The 12470-nt window shown below is 49.0% G+C and overlaps 1 protein-coding gene across 19 annotated transcripts in view; it reads left to right on the forward strand.

Annotated features, from left to right (window-relative positions):
• Positions 1-11612, forward strand: part of BCORL1 (BCL6 corepressor like 1) — a 77601-nt gene extending 65989 nt beyond the window's left edge. For 16 of the 19 annotated variants that reach the window (XM_065538476.2, XM_065538480.2, XM_074029175.1 and 13 more), the window contains 3 exons: positions 4524-4601; positions 5670-5826; positions 9774-10962. In XM_065538476.2, the coding sequence (XP_065394548.1) occupies positions 4524-4601; positions 5670-5826; positions 9774-10056 (518 nt within the window). In that variant the 3' untranslated portion in view covers positions 10057-10962. Of the gene's footprint in view, positions 1-4523; positions 4602-5669; positions 5827-9773 lie in introns of all 19 variants that reach the window. The other 3 variants (XM_065538477.2, XM_065538479.2, XM_065538473.2) reach the window with 1 other exon arrangement.
• The last annotated feature ends 858 nt before the right edge of the window (positions 11613-12470 follow it).

Raw genomic sequence — 12470 nt, forward strand, 5'->3', positions numbered from 1 at the left:
CTTGAGCCCACGAGGTCAAGGTTCAGTGAGTCGTATTCATGCCACTGCACTCCGGCCTAGGTGACAGAGCAAGACCCTGTCTCAAAAAAATAAAGCAAACAATTCAGTGACATTTAGTATATTCACTACCTTGTGCAACCACCTCTATCTAGTTCCAAAACATTTTCTTTTTTTTCTTTCTTTTTGAGACAGAGTCTCACTCTGTCACCCAGGCTGGAGTGGTGCAGTGGCACGATCTTGGCTCACTGACACCTCCGCCTCCTAGATTTAAGCAATTCTCGTGCCTCAGCCTCCTGAGTAGCTGGGATTATAGACATGTACCACCACGCCCAGCTAATTTTTTTTTTTTTTTGAGATGGAGCCTCGCTCTGTTGCCCAGGCTGGAGTGCAGTGGCGCGATCTTGGCTCACTGCAGCTTCCACCTCCCGGGTTCACGCCATGCCATTCTCCTGCCTCAGCCTCCCGAGTAGCTGGGACTACAGGTGCCCACCACCACGCCCGGCTAATTTTTTGTATTTTTAGTAGAGATGGGGTTTCACCGTGTTAGCCAGGATGGTCTCAATCTCCTGACCTCGTGATCTGCATGCTTCAGCCTCCCAAAGTGCTGGGATTACAGGCGTGAGTCACCACACCCAGCCTCCCAAACATTTTCATCACCCCAAAATAAAACCCGACACCCATTAAGCAGCTGCTCCCCATTCCCCCTTCCTCCCTGCCCCCCGCCCAACCACTAATCTTTCTGTCTCTATGGATTTCCCTATTCTAGACATTTCATATCAATGGAATCATACAGTATGGGGCCTTTGTGTCTGGCTTCTTTCAGGTAGAATACTGTTTTCAAGGTCTAGCCGTGTGTTAGAAGGTTTCAATTCTTCATTCCTTTTTATGGCTGACTAATATTCTCTTATGTGGATATATACACCATTGATGGACATTTGGGCTGTGTTCCCCTTTTGGCTGCTTTGAATGGTGCTGCTGTGAGCATGCATGTACAAATACTTGTTTGAGTATCCATTTTCAGTTCTTTTGGACATATACCTAGGAGTGGAATTACTGGACTTAGGGTACTTTTTCAAGGAAGGGATAAGAGAAAAGGGCTGGAAGCGTGGCTGGGGTGGGGGGAATCAAGGGAAAGGAAGGTCCCTCTTCATCTGGACTGTTTGTGAACGTCCGTGAGGAAATGGGAATGGAAGCCGTACCACTGACCAAATCTTGGAGCTCCTCCTGTGTGCCACTCATGAGCCTGTTTGAGGTTTAGCATCTTTGCTCATGCCAGTTAACTTTTGGCTGTCTCAAAAAGGCAAATTCACCTGCAAATGACAAAGATTGGTAGTCAGTGAAGAGAATTAGAGGAATGTGCCGGAGGCTTTGAAGGAAGTTCCCAGAGAGGAGCCCCAGGAATGTGGTGAGCTAGGGCTGCTCTGATGGAATCCTTGTGTGACCTCTTGTGGGGGGAGGGGGACATCAGTCATTTGAATGCATATGTTTTGGCATGTTGGTTAAGCAAGCACTTTCTAGTCTCGCCTTGTAGGAATTCCTCCCTCCTTTCCTCTCCGTATGTTTATTAAGCTCTTACTATGTGCCAGGCACTGGGCTTAGGTATGGCAGAGACAATGGTAAACAGGACAGGCATGGCCGCTGTCTTTTTAGAACTTATGCTCTCACTCCATAATCTCCCATGACACCTTACACAGGGCTAGCACAGAAGAGACACCCACTTAACTGACACATGTTTCTGGAAGAAACTACTTCCAACCCTCAAGTGACATGGGGCACAGAGGAGCACCTGAGCCGACAGAGGGACTGCAGTTGTTTTACAGGGAGTGCACAGAAGATCTAATGTGCATGACTAGAGGTGTCCCACTCTGGTTGCTCAGCCATGACTCTGAAAGCTTCTCTCTGGCTGTCTTTTCCTACTGGGGGAAATCCTGCATCACCTAGAAGGTTGCTAAAGAAATGAATCATTTCAGTAGCTCACAATGCTAATAGGTGTTCTTGTTGATAGGATGATCCCAAAGGGATATTGGGTCATGGTGGTGCTTCCCATTGGGAGAAACTCGCTCTGCTTCTTTAAGTTGGCTGCCAACTTCCTCCTGGGATTTGCTTTTCAGGGGGCACTCTCACCTCACCTGTGCCCTTTGGACTGTCTCCTGTCTGGTTGCCCAGGTATCACCTGAGGGCTGGTGGCAATCATACACAACTTAGTCAGCTTGCCAGTTGTACAGGGTGTGGCATATTGGCTGAGCCATGTACCCAGAGATGATACAGTTGGATTTGTCGCAAAAGCCAATGGACCTGCTTTTTGTCCAGGTAGGACTAAGAGGTGAAACAATTCCACTAGATAGTGCCTAGCTAGGAAATGAGGAGGCTAAGGGGTGGCCTTAGCCTCCTCATTTGTCTTGCCTTGTCTGTAGAGCAAGTAAACAAAAGATTGTTAAAACTTTTATTGTGGTCAAATACATAGAACCCAAAGTTTACTATTTTAACCATTTTAAAGTGTGCAATTAAGTGATAGTAAGTACATTCACAATGTTGTGCAACTACCACCAGTATCTAGTTTTGAAACTTTGCCATAATTTTAAAGGAAAATCCCGTCCCCATTAAGCGTCCCCTCCCTCTCCCCCCCGCCTCCCAGGCCCTGGCAACCACCAATCTGCTTTCTTCTGTCTCTATGGGTTTGCCTCTTCTGGACATTTCATCTCAATGGAATCATACAATATGGGACCTTTGGTGTCTGGCTTCTGTCACATAGCATCCATGTGGGTAGCATGTGTCAGAATCTCCTCTTAAAGGCTGAATAATATTCTACTGTATGGATATACCACATTTTTGTGTGTTTATCCATTCATCCATTGATGGATGTTTGGGTTGTGTCCACCTTTTGGCTGCCATGAATAGAATTGCTATGAATGTGCGCACAGACAGGTACTTGTCTGATAACCTGTTTTTAGTTCTTTTGGGAGTGGAATTGCTAGGTCATATGGTAAGGCTGTGTTTTACGTTTTGAGGAATGACCAAACTTTTCCATAGCAGCTGAACCACTGTATATTTCCATCACAAATTTCATCAGTTGATGGGCATTTGGATTGTTTCCACCTTTTGGTTTTTGTGAGTGGAGTTGCTGTGAACATTCCTGTATAAGGGTTTGTGTTTGCTTGTTTGTTTTGAGACAGAGTCTTGCTCTGTCGCCCAGGCTGGAGTACAATGGCACGATCTTGGCTCACTGCACCCTCCTCCTCCCAGGTTCAAGAGATTCTTGTGCCTCAGCCTCCTGAGTAGCTTGGACTACAGGTGTGTGCCACCACGCCTGGCTAATTTTTATATTTTTAGCAGAGACTGGGTTTCGCCATGTTGGCCATGGCTGGTCTCAACCTCCTGACCTCAGATGATCCACCCACCTCAGCCTCCCAGGGTGTTGGGATTACAGGCATGTGCCACTGTGCCCTGCCTCATGTGTAAGTTTTTGTTTGAACACCTGATTTCAGTTCTTCAGGATATATACCTAGGAGTGGAAGCAAAAGGATTTTATGAGGATAAACCTGGCCATTTCCCCATGTTCTTCAAAGATGAACCAGAAGGACTTATGCTTATTTATATTACTATAAATTGGAGAGATTGTGATTCGATAAATGAACATTGTGACCAGCAGGGAATTAAAATCCTGGGATAGGTCTAAGATTCTGCTTGCAGGGTTAAAGCTCTACACCATGTAAAGTGGAGGTCCCAAACCTGAATACCTTCAGGCTTAAAAGGGAGAAGCAGGCTGGGTGGGGAGGGGCGAATTGGAGCCAGCATGTGTTGCTATTCCCTCCAGCCGGCTGTTGACATGCAGGAATTTGGACACAATGTTGACAGATCAGATTTTTTTTTTTCCACAGAAATATTGGGAAATCTGGATTTTTAAGTGAAAATTTAAATTTAAAATTTAAAAATGTTGGAAGTGGGGCCAGGCGGGGTGGCTTATGCCTGTAATCCCAGCACTTTGGGAGGCCGAGGTGGGAGGATCGCTTGAGCTCAGGGGTTTGTGATCAACCTGGGCAACATGGGGAAACCCCATCCTCTACAAAAAATGTAAAAAAAGTATTAGCCAGGTGTGGTGGTGCACACCTGCAGTCTCAGTTACTCGGGAGGCTGAGGTGGGAGGATCACTTGAGCCTAGGAGTTCAAGGTGCCATGAGCTATGATCATGCCACTGCACTCCAGTCTGGGTGCCAGAGCAAGACCCTGACTCCTAAAAAAAAAAAAATTAAAATGTTGGAAGCACATGGGGATTTTTTTTTTCTTTTCTTTTAAAGTACTGGGTCAAACACCAGGCAGTCAGTGGGTTAGATTGGTCTCCTGTCCCCTTGTTTGCAGTCTCTGACTGAGAACAGGAAGTGTGTGTCTCTCTCATCACTCCTGGCCTCTCTTGTGGTCCTTCCTTCCCTTTTCCCATTCCGTTAGCCCTATATGCATGGACTTCACTTGGGCATTCCTTCCCCAGCCTAACCTCCTTGTCTCACTGCCTGCTCTTCTTTCATCAGATCACCTCTCGGATCTTCAGGGCCGGGCAGAGGGTGATCCCGGTGTATCCTGGGATTTTTACAGCAGTTCTGTGTTGGGTAAGTTTTAAGTGGGATTCTTCCCACCCTCTTCTCAAGGACAGGAGTAGCCCTGTGGTGGTATCCCTTCTTCACCTTTTAGTGGCTTACAGACCCTTTCAGACTGAACCCAAACCCGAACCCATCCTCCCCTGCAGACTCAGAAGAAGTCATTTGCCGAAACCAGGAAATGCAGCACTGATTTGGACACAGCCATCCCTCACTAGCCCTCTACCACTCCCCACCCTGGGCATTTAAAAAATTATCTTTCTTCTGAGGTCCCTTTCTTCTCCCTGGCTTTGTCTTAACCCTGCCAGAAGCCCCTATGAGCATTGTCACCTATTCCAGTATTGCTGACACTCAAGAGGGACCCCACCCGTCACCTGACAGCTACCATTCCCTCCCTACCCTGCCCCCATGATGCACACGCAGTTTTCGAAATAGCTACTGTCTTCCGAAGCCCTTAGCCTTCTGGCCGCAGCTTTCCTCTCTTGGAAGACTAGCACGTCTTTATCCATGGTGGTCATCTAGCATTCGTCCTTTGGGCTAGGGGCTGAAGATGAAAGGAAACACCCACTCCTACCCTTGGGGGAAGCTGGAGGGGAGAAAGTCAGGATGGAATGCAACCAGCCACACCCAGAATGTGGGCTGGGGAAAGGAACCCGCCGAGCCCCCTCTGGGCTTTGTGGGAGCCCTGCAGGCAGTGAGATGGCTTGGGAAAGCTGCAGCTAGAGAAGGACAGGTGTTTTTACCTTGCCCTTGTCTGCTGATAGTATCTTCAGGCTTCCATCTCCCAACAGCTGGGCAGCTCATCCTTGATGTCACCTTGCTTTTGCCGGTTGGAGGGGGGAGGAATATAATAAATCTCTGGCCACACAATGATTTCTTTCAGGACTAGAACTTTCATGTGCCCTCTGAAGGATGTGAGCCATGGGACCGGCAAACCTCGTCCCTGACTAGGGGCCTGTGGCCTTGTCATTTACCTCCCAACTACCACCCCCCCATGCCCCTTTATCTGCTTGGCTCATTTCTTTTCTTCGGTTTTGTACATGTATCTGAGTCCTAATCCCCTATATGCTCCTCTTACAGAGGAAAAAGACGGGTTTGCCTGTGACCTCCTACATAATCCTCCTGGGAGCTCTGATCAAGAAGGAGACGATCCAATGGAGGAGGATGATTTCATGTTCGAACTCTCAGACAAGCCTCTTCTCCCTTGCTACAACCTCCAAGTGTCAGTGTCCCGTGGGTAAGTGTCTGAGAGATCCAATGGCGACTAAGTGCCAGGATCCTGGCAACAGTGGACCACCTCACTGGGAAAGTGGAGTTCTCCAGGAGGAAGTGAAGACCTGGCCAACAAGTGCCATTACACATGACAAAGGCTAACCTGCCCTTTTAGCCCAGAGTAGTCATGTTCAAACTAGAGGCTACAGGCTCCATGGACATTGACTATCTGCATTTCCTGAACCTTAAATCTAGATTCTCTCTCAGAAGGCTTTTTTGCACTGTTACTGGGTATAAAAGATAATCTGAGAGATACTTGGGCCGATGAACTGCTAGAATCTTTGGAACATTTTTGTAGTTTCTGAGGGTAAACAGATAGAATATTTGAAATTGAGATTGTTGGAAAAGCCAGGACATATGGTTGCCATAGCCGTGGGGCCACTGGGGTCCTTCAGTAATCTACAGCCTAGTTTCTCAGTGCCATAATGTTAGTAGCGCGGTGGTGCCAACATTGTCAGCCTAGATGACTGTGCATATTATGTTGGGGATCACCCATTCATTTAAGGAGACTAGAATATAGAATATGCCTGACACGTAACATTAGATTGAACCCAATTTAATATTTATTTGATGGTTCTGGAGGGAGTTCGACAGCCGGCAGGGCCATGGTTCTTGTTGGGTTTCCCCACATGTCAGTGTGTGGAAGTGCTGGTTGAGAGAAGAAGAATGCAGGCTCAACTGCCCTTTTGTTCTTAGCCTCCATGATTTTTTTCTCTCTGATTGGTGTCTTCATGTATTTCAAATACTTTTCCAAACAATTGTAAGGATAATTTTTCTTTGATATCTATTTTTTGAATGTCAACTCTATGTTAAAAACCTGTGAACCAGTGGCCGGGCATGGCCGGTGTAATTCCAGCACTTTGGGAGGCCAAGGCGGCTGGATCACTTGAGGCCAGGAGTTCGAGACCAGCCTGGCCAACATGGTGAAACCTTGTTTCTACTAAACATATAAAAATTAGCTGGATGTGGTGGTGGGCACCTGTCATCCCAGTTACATGGGAAGCTGAGGCAGGAGAATTGCCTGAACCTGTGAGGCGGGGCTTGCAGTGAGCTGAGATTGCCCACTGCACTCCAGCCTGGGCGACAGAGTAAGACTCTGTCTCAAAACAAAATAAAATAAAATAATAAAATAAGCCAGTGAACCACCATGATGTACACAGGATAGGGAGCTGGGTAGACGATGGATGGGGAGGTCTTTAAGTGAGAGCCTCTGTTTAGGGCTCTAATCATTAGACCACAGTTTCTTTGCATTCCCTGCCCTCCCTCCGCTCCCCCCCCCCCCCAACTGCCCCACACACATGGCCTGATCAGAATAAAAATAGCATATATGATGGCACTAGTAGGGATCAAGTTTCAGGGGCTTTTGGTCCTTATTCTTCTGGACATAAGCTGATCCCTGAGGGCAGGGCGGGGCCTCTGGGATATAGTATTGCAGGGTTAATTAATTCCTCCGATGTATTCAGCACCTCCCTCTCTGAAACAGGATCTTGGGCTTCAGGCAGTAAAAGGACCAGGGTAGTCTGCATTAGGTACGGACAGAACACGGGCCACAGAGGGCTGCGTGCCCCTCAGCAAGCCGGGTGGCAGGCATGTGGTTAGCCCAGAGCCTGGTAGCAGCAAAGCTGGTTTTCCTGACGTGACATCCTCTAACGCTCGCTCTAGAGCTGCCTTTCCCCAAAGCTGCAGCACACTGTGAAAATGTCTGTTCTTCAAGAAGTTGGGGGTGGGGTTGCTAGCGTAGAATGATGCCTCTGAGGCCCTATGGGGTGCAGAAGGGCCTTTTGAATCACGAAAGCAAGACTGAATTCTCATCACTAGTGTGAATGTTCTCAGGGCTTTTTTCCCATTCTTTGGAAGTGATGGTCCAAGTGTATGATATCTGTAGTCTCCTTTTCTTAACCCAGAGCACTCCATTTCCTAATCATGTGAGATAAGAGCCTGCTGTCATTTGGGAGAAATGTTCCATTTTAGGGATGAGGACTGTGGGTCTGGTTAGATGTTTAAGGCACTGGAACAGAACATTTGATTCTATAAACATGTCTTAAACAGCTGCACCAGGTCAAACCCTGGGGACCAGAACTCAGCTCTGGCCTTCAAAGAATCCACCGTCTAGTGCAGTAGACAGACAAGTATATAATTAACTCTAATAAAAGACAAAATATCCTAAGCAGATTTATTGTAAACAAACAAACAAACAAACAAACAAAAACTTCCAATAGTTTCAGAAGGGTGCCAAATACAAAAAGTTCCAGTCCACCCTGAGCCCCCATTGCTATGCTGCAGAGTGAACCACAGTTTAAGGTTCTTTTGCAATCCTTTCAGAAATGGGCTTTGTTAGTAATATTACAATAGGGATGTGAATCAAATGCCAGGAGACCATGGGAGATGGAGGAACAATGAGTTACACCAGGGGAAGGTTTCACAGGTGATACAGTATCTACCTGAGCTGGGCTGGGAAGGAGAGAAGGATGGAGAGCAAGGCACTGAAACATACAAGTTCAGAAAGTAGGGGGAGTCCTTTATCATGTGGCTGGTGCTTGGAGGGGTGGGGGATACAATGTGGCGTGTGTGTGTGTGTGTGTGTGTGTGTGTGTGTGTGTGTGAGAGAGAGAGAGAGAGAGAGAGAGAGAGAGAGAGAGAGAGAGAGATTGGGTAGACATTGGGCTGAAGAGGTTAGAAGGTCTTACATCATGCTAGTGGCTGGGCATGGTGGCTCATGCCTGTAATCCCAGCACTTTGGGAGGCTGAGGCGGGTGGATCACTGGACGTCAGGAGTTTGAGACCAACCTGGCCAATATGGTGAAACCCCGTCTGTACTGAAAATACAAAAATTAGCCAGGCGTGGTGGTGTGCGCCTGTAATCCCAGCTACTCAGGAGGCTGAGGCAGGAGAATCGCTCGAACCGGGGAGATGGAGGTTGCAGTGAGCCGAGATTGCGCCACTGCACTCCAGCCTAGAGACTGTGTCTTGGGGAAAAAAAAAAGAAGAAAACCATAATGGTAACAGAAGATCCAATGAGGGTGGGTGGGGGTGCAGAAGAGTGACTCTTGGCAAAGGGAAACTGGTTGGGGGGCTGACAAGACGGAGCCCAGGCCAGAAGTGGCAAAGGCTGGAACTGGGATAGTGGAATAGCGAGGAGGGAAAACCCTGTGAACCGGGCCCACTCATGTGGGGAGGCAGCGCTTCTTCCCGCATTAGTCAATGTAAGCGTTTGGCCCGGGATCAGCCTCTCCAGCACCCCTCCCAGCTGTCCCTAGGCTGCCACCCAGTCGGGTGTGCTCAGCAAAGTCAGACTCCGACTCTCTGTAATGTGAGCTCTGGCCCTGCAGAAACGATGGTGCTGCCGGAGAAAACACTCGTCTAATGCATTCCAGAGCCAAAGAGAAATGCCTTTTGGATTACCCGCAGTTTAGGCCTTTCTCCACGGCTCCCCCTCTGCTGGGGAAGATCTTGGAGCACAAGGAGGCCAGGGAAGCTAGAGTGAGAACAGGAGAGGGAAGCCAGCCAGGGTTGGCAGGGGCGGGAGTCGGGGGAAAGACTGGTCCCAATAGATGGCAAATGCCAGGTCACAGGGGTACAGGGTAAGTCCCCAAGAAGCCTGCTAAGAGTTTTAGGTTCTAGAAGGCCCCTTTCCCTCCTGCTTGTGTTATTTTGGAAGAGGTGGTCACCGACTGCGTGCTCGCCATTTAGCTGAAAGCTGGGCCAGGCATTGCAGGGGACAGAAGACATTTGCCTCAGCTATACCCAAGGAGCCTGTGGTTTAGCAGGGGACAGGGGAGCCAGACTGGCAGTGAGTTATAATGGGGAACACTGGTGGTCACACAGCCTTTGTGGACTTTGCAGAGTGTTCTGGGTCAGTGCCCCCACCGCTTCCTCTAGCTCCTTCCATAACTCCCATCCTTGCCTTTGCAGGCCCTGCAACTGGTTCCTCTTTTCTGATGTCTTGAAGAGGCTGAAGCTTTCCTCGAGGATCTTTCAGGCCCGGTTCCCGCACTTTGAAATCACCACCATGCCCAAGGCTGAGTTCTACAGGCAGGTGGCCTCCAGTCAGCTGCTGACCCCTGCTGAGAGGCCTGGAGGCTTGGACGACAGATCCCCCCCAGGCTCCTCTGAGACTGTGGAGCTGGTGCGGTACGAGCCAGACCTACTTCGGCTCCTAGGGTCTGAGGTGGAATTCCAGTCTTGCAACAGTTGACCGGGAAAACAGCCCCTCCTCTTCTTCTTTCTCCTTCCGAGTTCGCCCTTCCCCCACCTCCTTGTCTTTCCCCCACCGAGCACCAGACTGCAGAATGAGGCAATAATATGGACCAACAAGAAGCCGCCTTATCAATGCCAGCATTAGCGACTGGACTGTTTTTGTTTTTTCGGTTACAATTAGTTCTCATCTCCCTGTCGTCGTCATTGTTATCGTGGTTGGTGATGGGGGTGGAAAGTTGAACTCCACGTCTGAGGACAAGAGGTCCCGGGGGTGGTGGGAGGTGGCGCTGGGGTCCCTTGGACTGGCCTCCTTGTTTATGACCAAGACCAAACCTGGGCCCTGGGTGGCCTTGGCCTGTCCCGAGGAGAAATGAGAAAATCCCAGATCTCTGAGCGCCCCCCAACTCCATTCCCCTGTGTTCTTCTGTCTTCTGTAGTATTTATTTTATTAGTATTTAATTTGTATTGTTTCATTGGTTTCTGATAAGTCTGTATCACTGTGACGATTTGAGACAACTTGTTGTATTGAGGGACTTTCTGTACCTCCTTTTCTTTTTCTTTGTTGATGAGCTCTGACAAAGCTATTCCCAGGTGTTTTTTCCCCCACTGGGGAGGGGGTGGGGAGGAATGGGGTGGGGGGACATGGACTTGTGACTAACGAAGCTGGCTGCTGCTGGCCCAGGGCTGGGGGCTTGGGGGTAAATCCTGAGGCTTTGGTGCTCCCCCACCCGCCCCCTCCCGCCTTTTGCAGCAGCCCTGCTATCTTGAGATTAGTGTTGACGGGGAGGGGAGGATTGTGAGGTGCGGGGTTAATAAATTACTCTAATAAAGGAGCGTGGAGAAGGGATCTGAGGGGTGAGGGTGCCCCCTCCTCATGCCTTCTTCACTGCCCCCCCTCAGAGTGCACAATACGAGTTTGTTCCTGCCTCCACTCCCCCACCCCGTTCTGGCCTCCCTGTCTCAAGATACTGAGCCTCTCACCTTCCAGCCCTTATCACCCCCATCCCTGCCCCTTTTCAGACTCATAGCACCCGTTTCCTTCCTCTCCTCCTTCCTCCTCCCTCAGCCCCCCATTCTCCTTGGGAATCTGCAGAGGGCTCTGGGACTGACTGCCAGATGTGAAATCCAGGTGTCAGCTGTTTCCTAGGCAAGGGCAGGAAAGTGGTCTCCAGCCCTTGCTCCACTCCTGCCTGGGGGCCTGGGGCTGAGTGGTGGCCCCGCCTGGCCTCCCCCGGCCTCCTGGCCTCCTCCTGGCCTCCGGGCCTCCAGCGCTGGGTTTGTCGAGTGAGAGAGAGAGAGAGAGGAGCTTGGGTTGCTTCCCTGTCCCCACCCCCTCTGTGGCATTGTCCCTCTCACTCTTCTTATTTTTCTACCAATTGCTATTTTTCCGAACAATCCTTGTAGAGTATGTACCATCCAAAGGCAGGAGGGCCTCGCCGTGGCCGGCTCTGGTTGGAGATGGTACAGTTTTATTGTACAGGTGCTAAAACAACAACAACAAAAAAAGAAAATGGAAAAAAAAAAAAAAGATTAAAAAAAAAAAGGAAAAAAAAAGCCAGTTTGAGGATGGGACAATCTGTTCTCTAGAGGCTCCTGAGCCATGCGGGAGCATTGGTGGTTATTTTCTTTGTATTGTGTTTGTTCTTTGTTCCTGGGGGAGAAGTTCTCAGCCCCTTCTATAGGACTGCTCCCCACCCCCACCGTACTGCCCAGTTGGTTTTGAACAGTTGTTTTCCCTTTTTAAGAAAAAAAATACATATATATATACATACATATATATATATATATATATAAAGTTGAGGGGTTTTGGACTTTAATTTGTTGGTTTTGTTGGGGTTCCTGGTATTGTGTAGTTTATTTCATGTTCTGTTTGCCTTTCCTTTTTTCGCATTTGGGTGTATATTCTGGCTGCCCTTTATGTTTCATTTTAAGCAACTGGCTGTGGAGTCAAAAACACTTGCATACTGAAAAACCTGTGTCAGGGCTTCTGTCTCCCGTCTCTCTTTTTCTCTCCTCCCCTTTGGGACTTTTTGGTGGTTTCAGAAGGTGGGCATTGTGATTCAGTAAATAGGGAGTCCCCACCATCCTGCTTTGCAGCTGTGGGTCCCGAGAGGTACGATGAATGAAGGCAAGGTGGAGTGACTAGTGAACGTTGGGTCACGATCTAGAAAGAAAAAGAAAGGGGTAAATCCTGGGGGCGGGGCCAGTGGGGCAAATGGAGCATCTGGCTCCTGTTGCTTTGGTTTGGAGTTGAAGCAGGTGCCTGGGCAGTCCTTGTTTCCATAGGAGTAACAGGGTTGGAGGAAGTAGCCCTCTCTTTGGTGGCTGTGGGAATAAGCCTCAAGGAAGTCCTCTGCCTGCCCTGGGCCACCCTGCCGAGGTGGCATCTGGCTGCATGGCCTCATCACTGCC

This window comes from Macaca fascicularis, chromosome X (genome assembly GCF_037993035.2).
Source record: "Macaca fascicularis isolate 582-1 chromosome X, T2T-MFA8v1.1".
Lineage (NCBI taxonomy): Eukaryota > Metazoa > Chordata > Mammalia > Primates > Cercopithecidae > Macaca > Macaca fascicularis.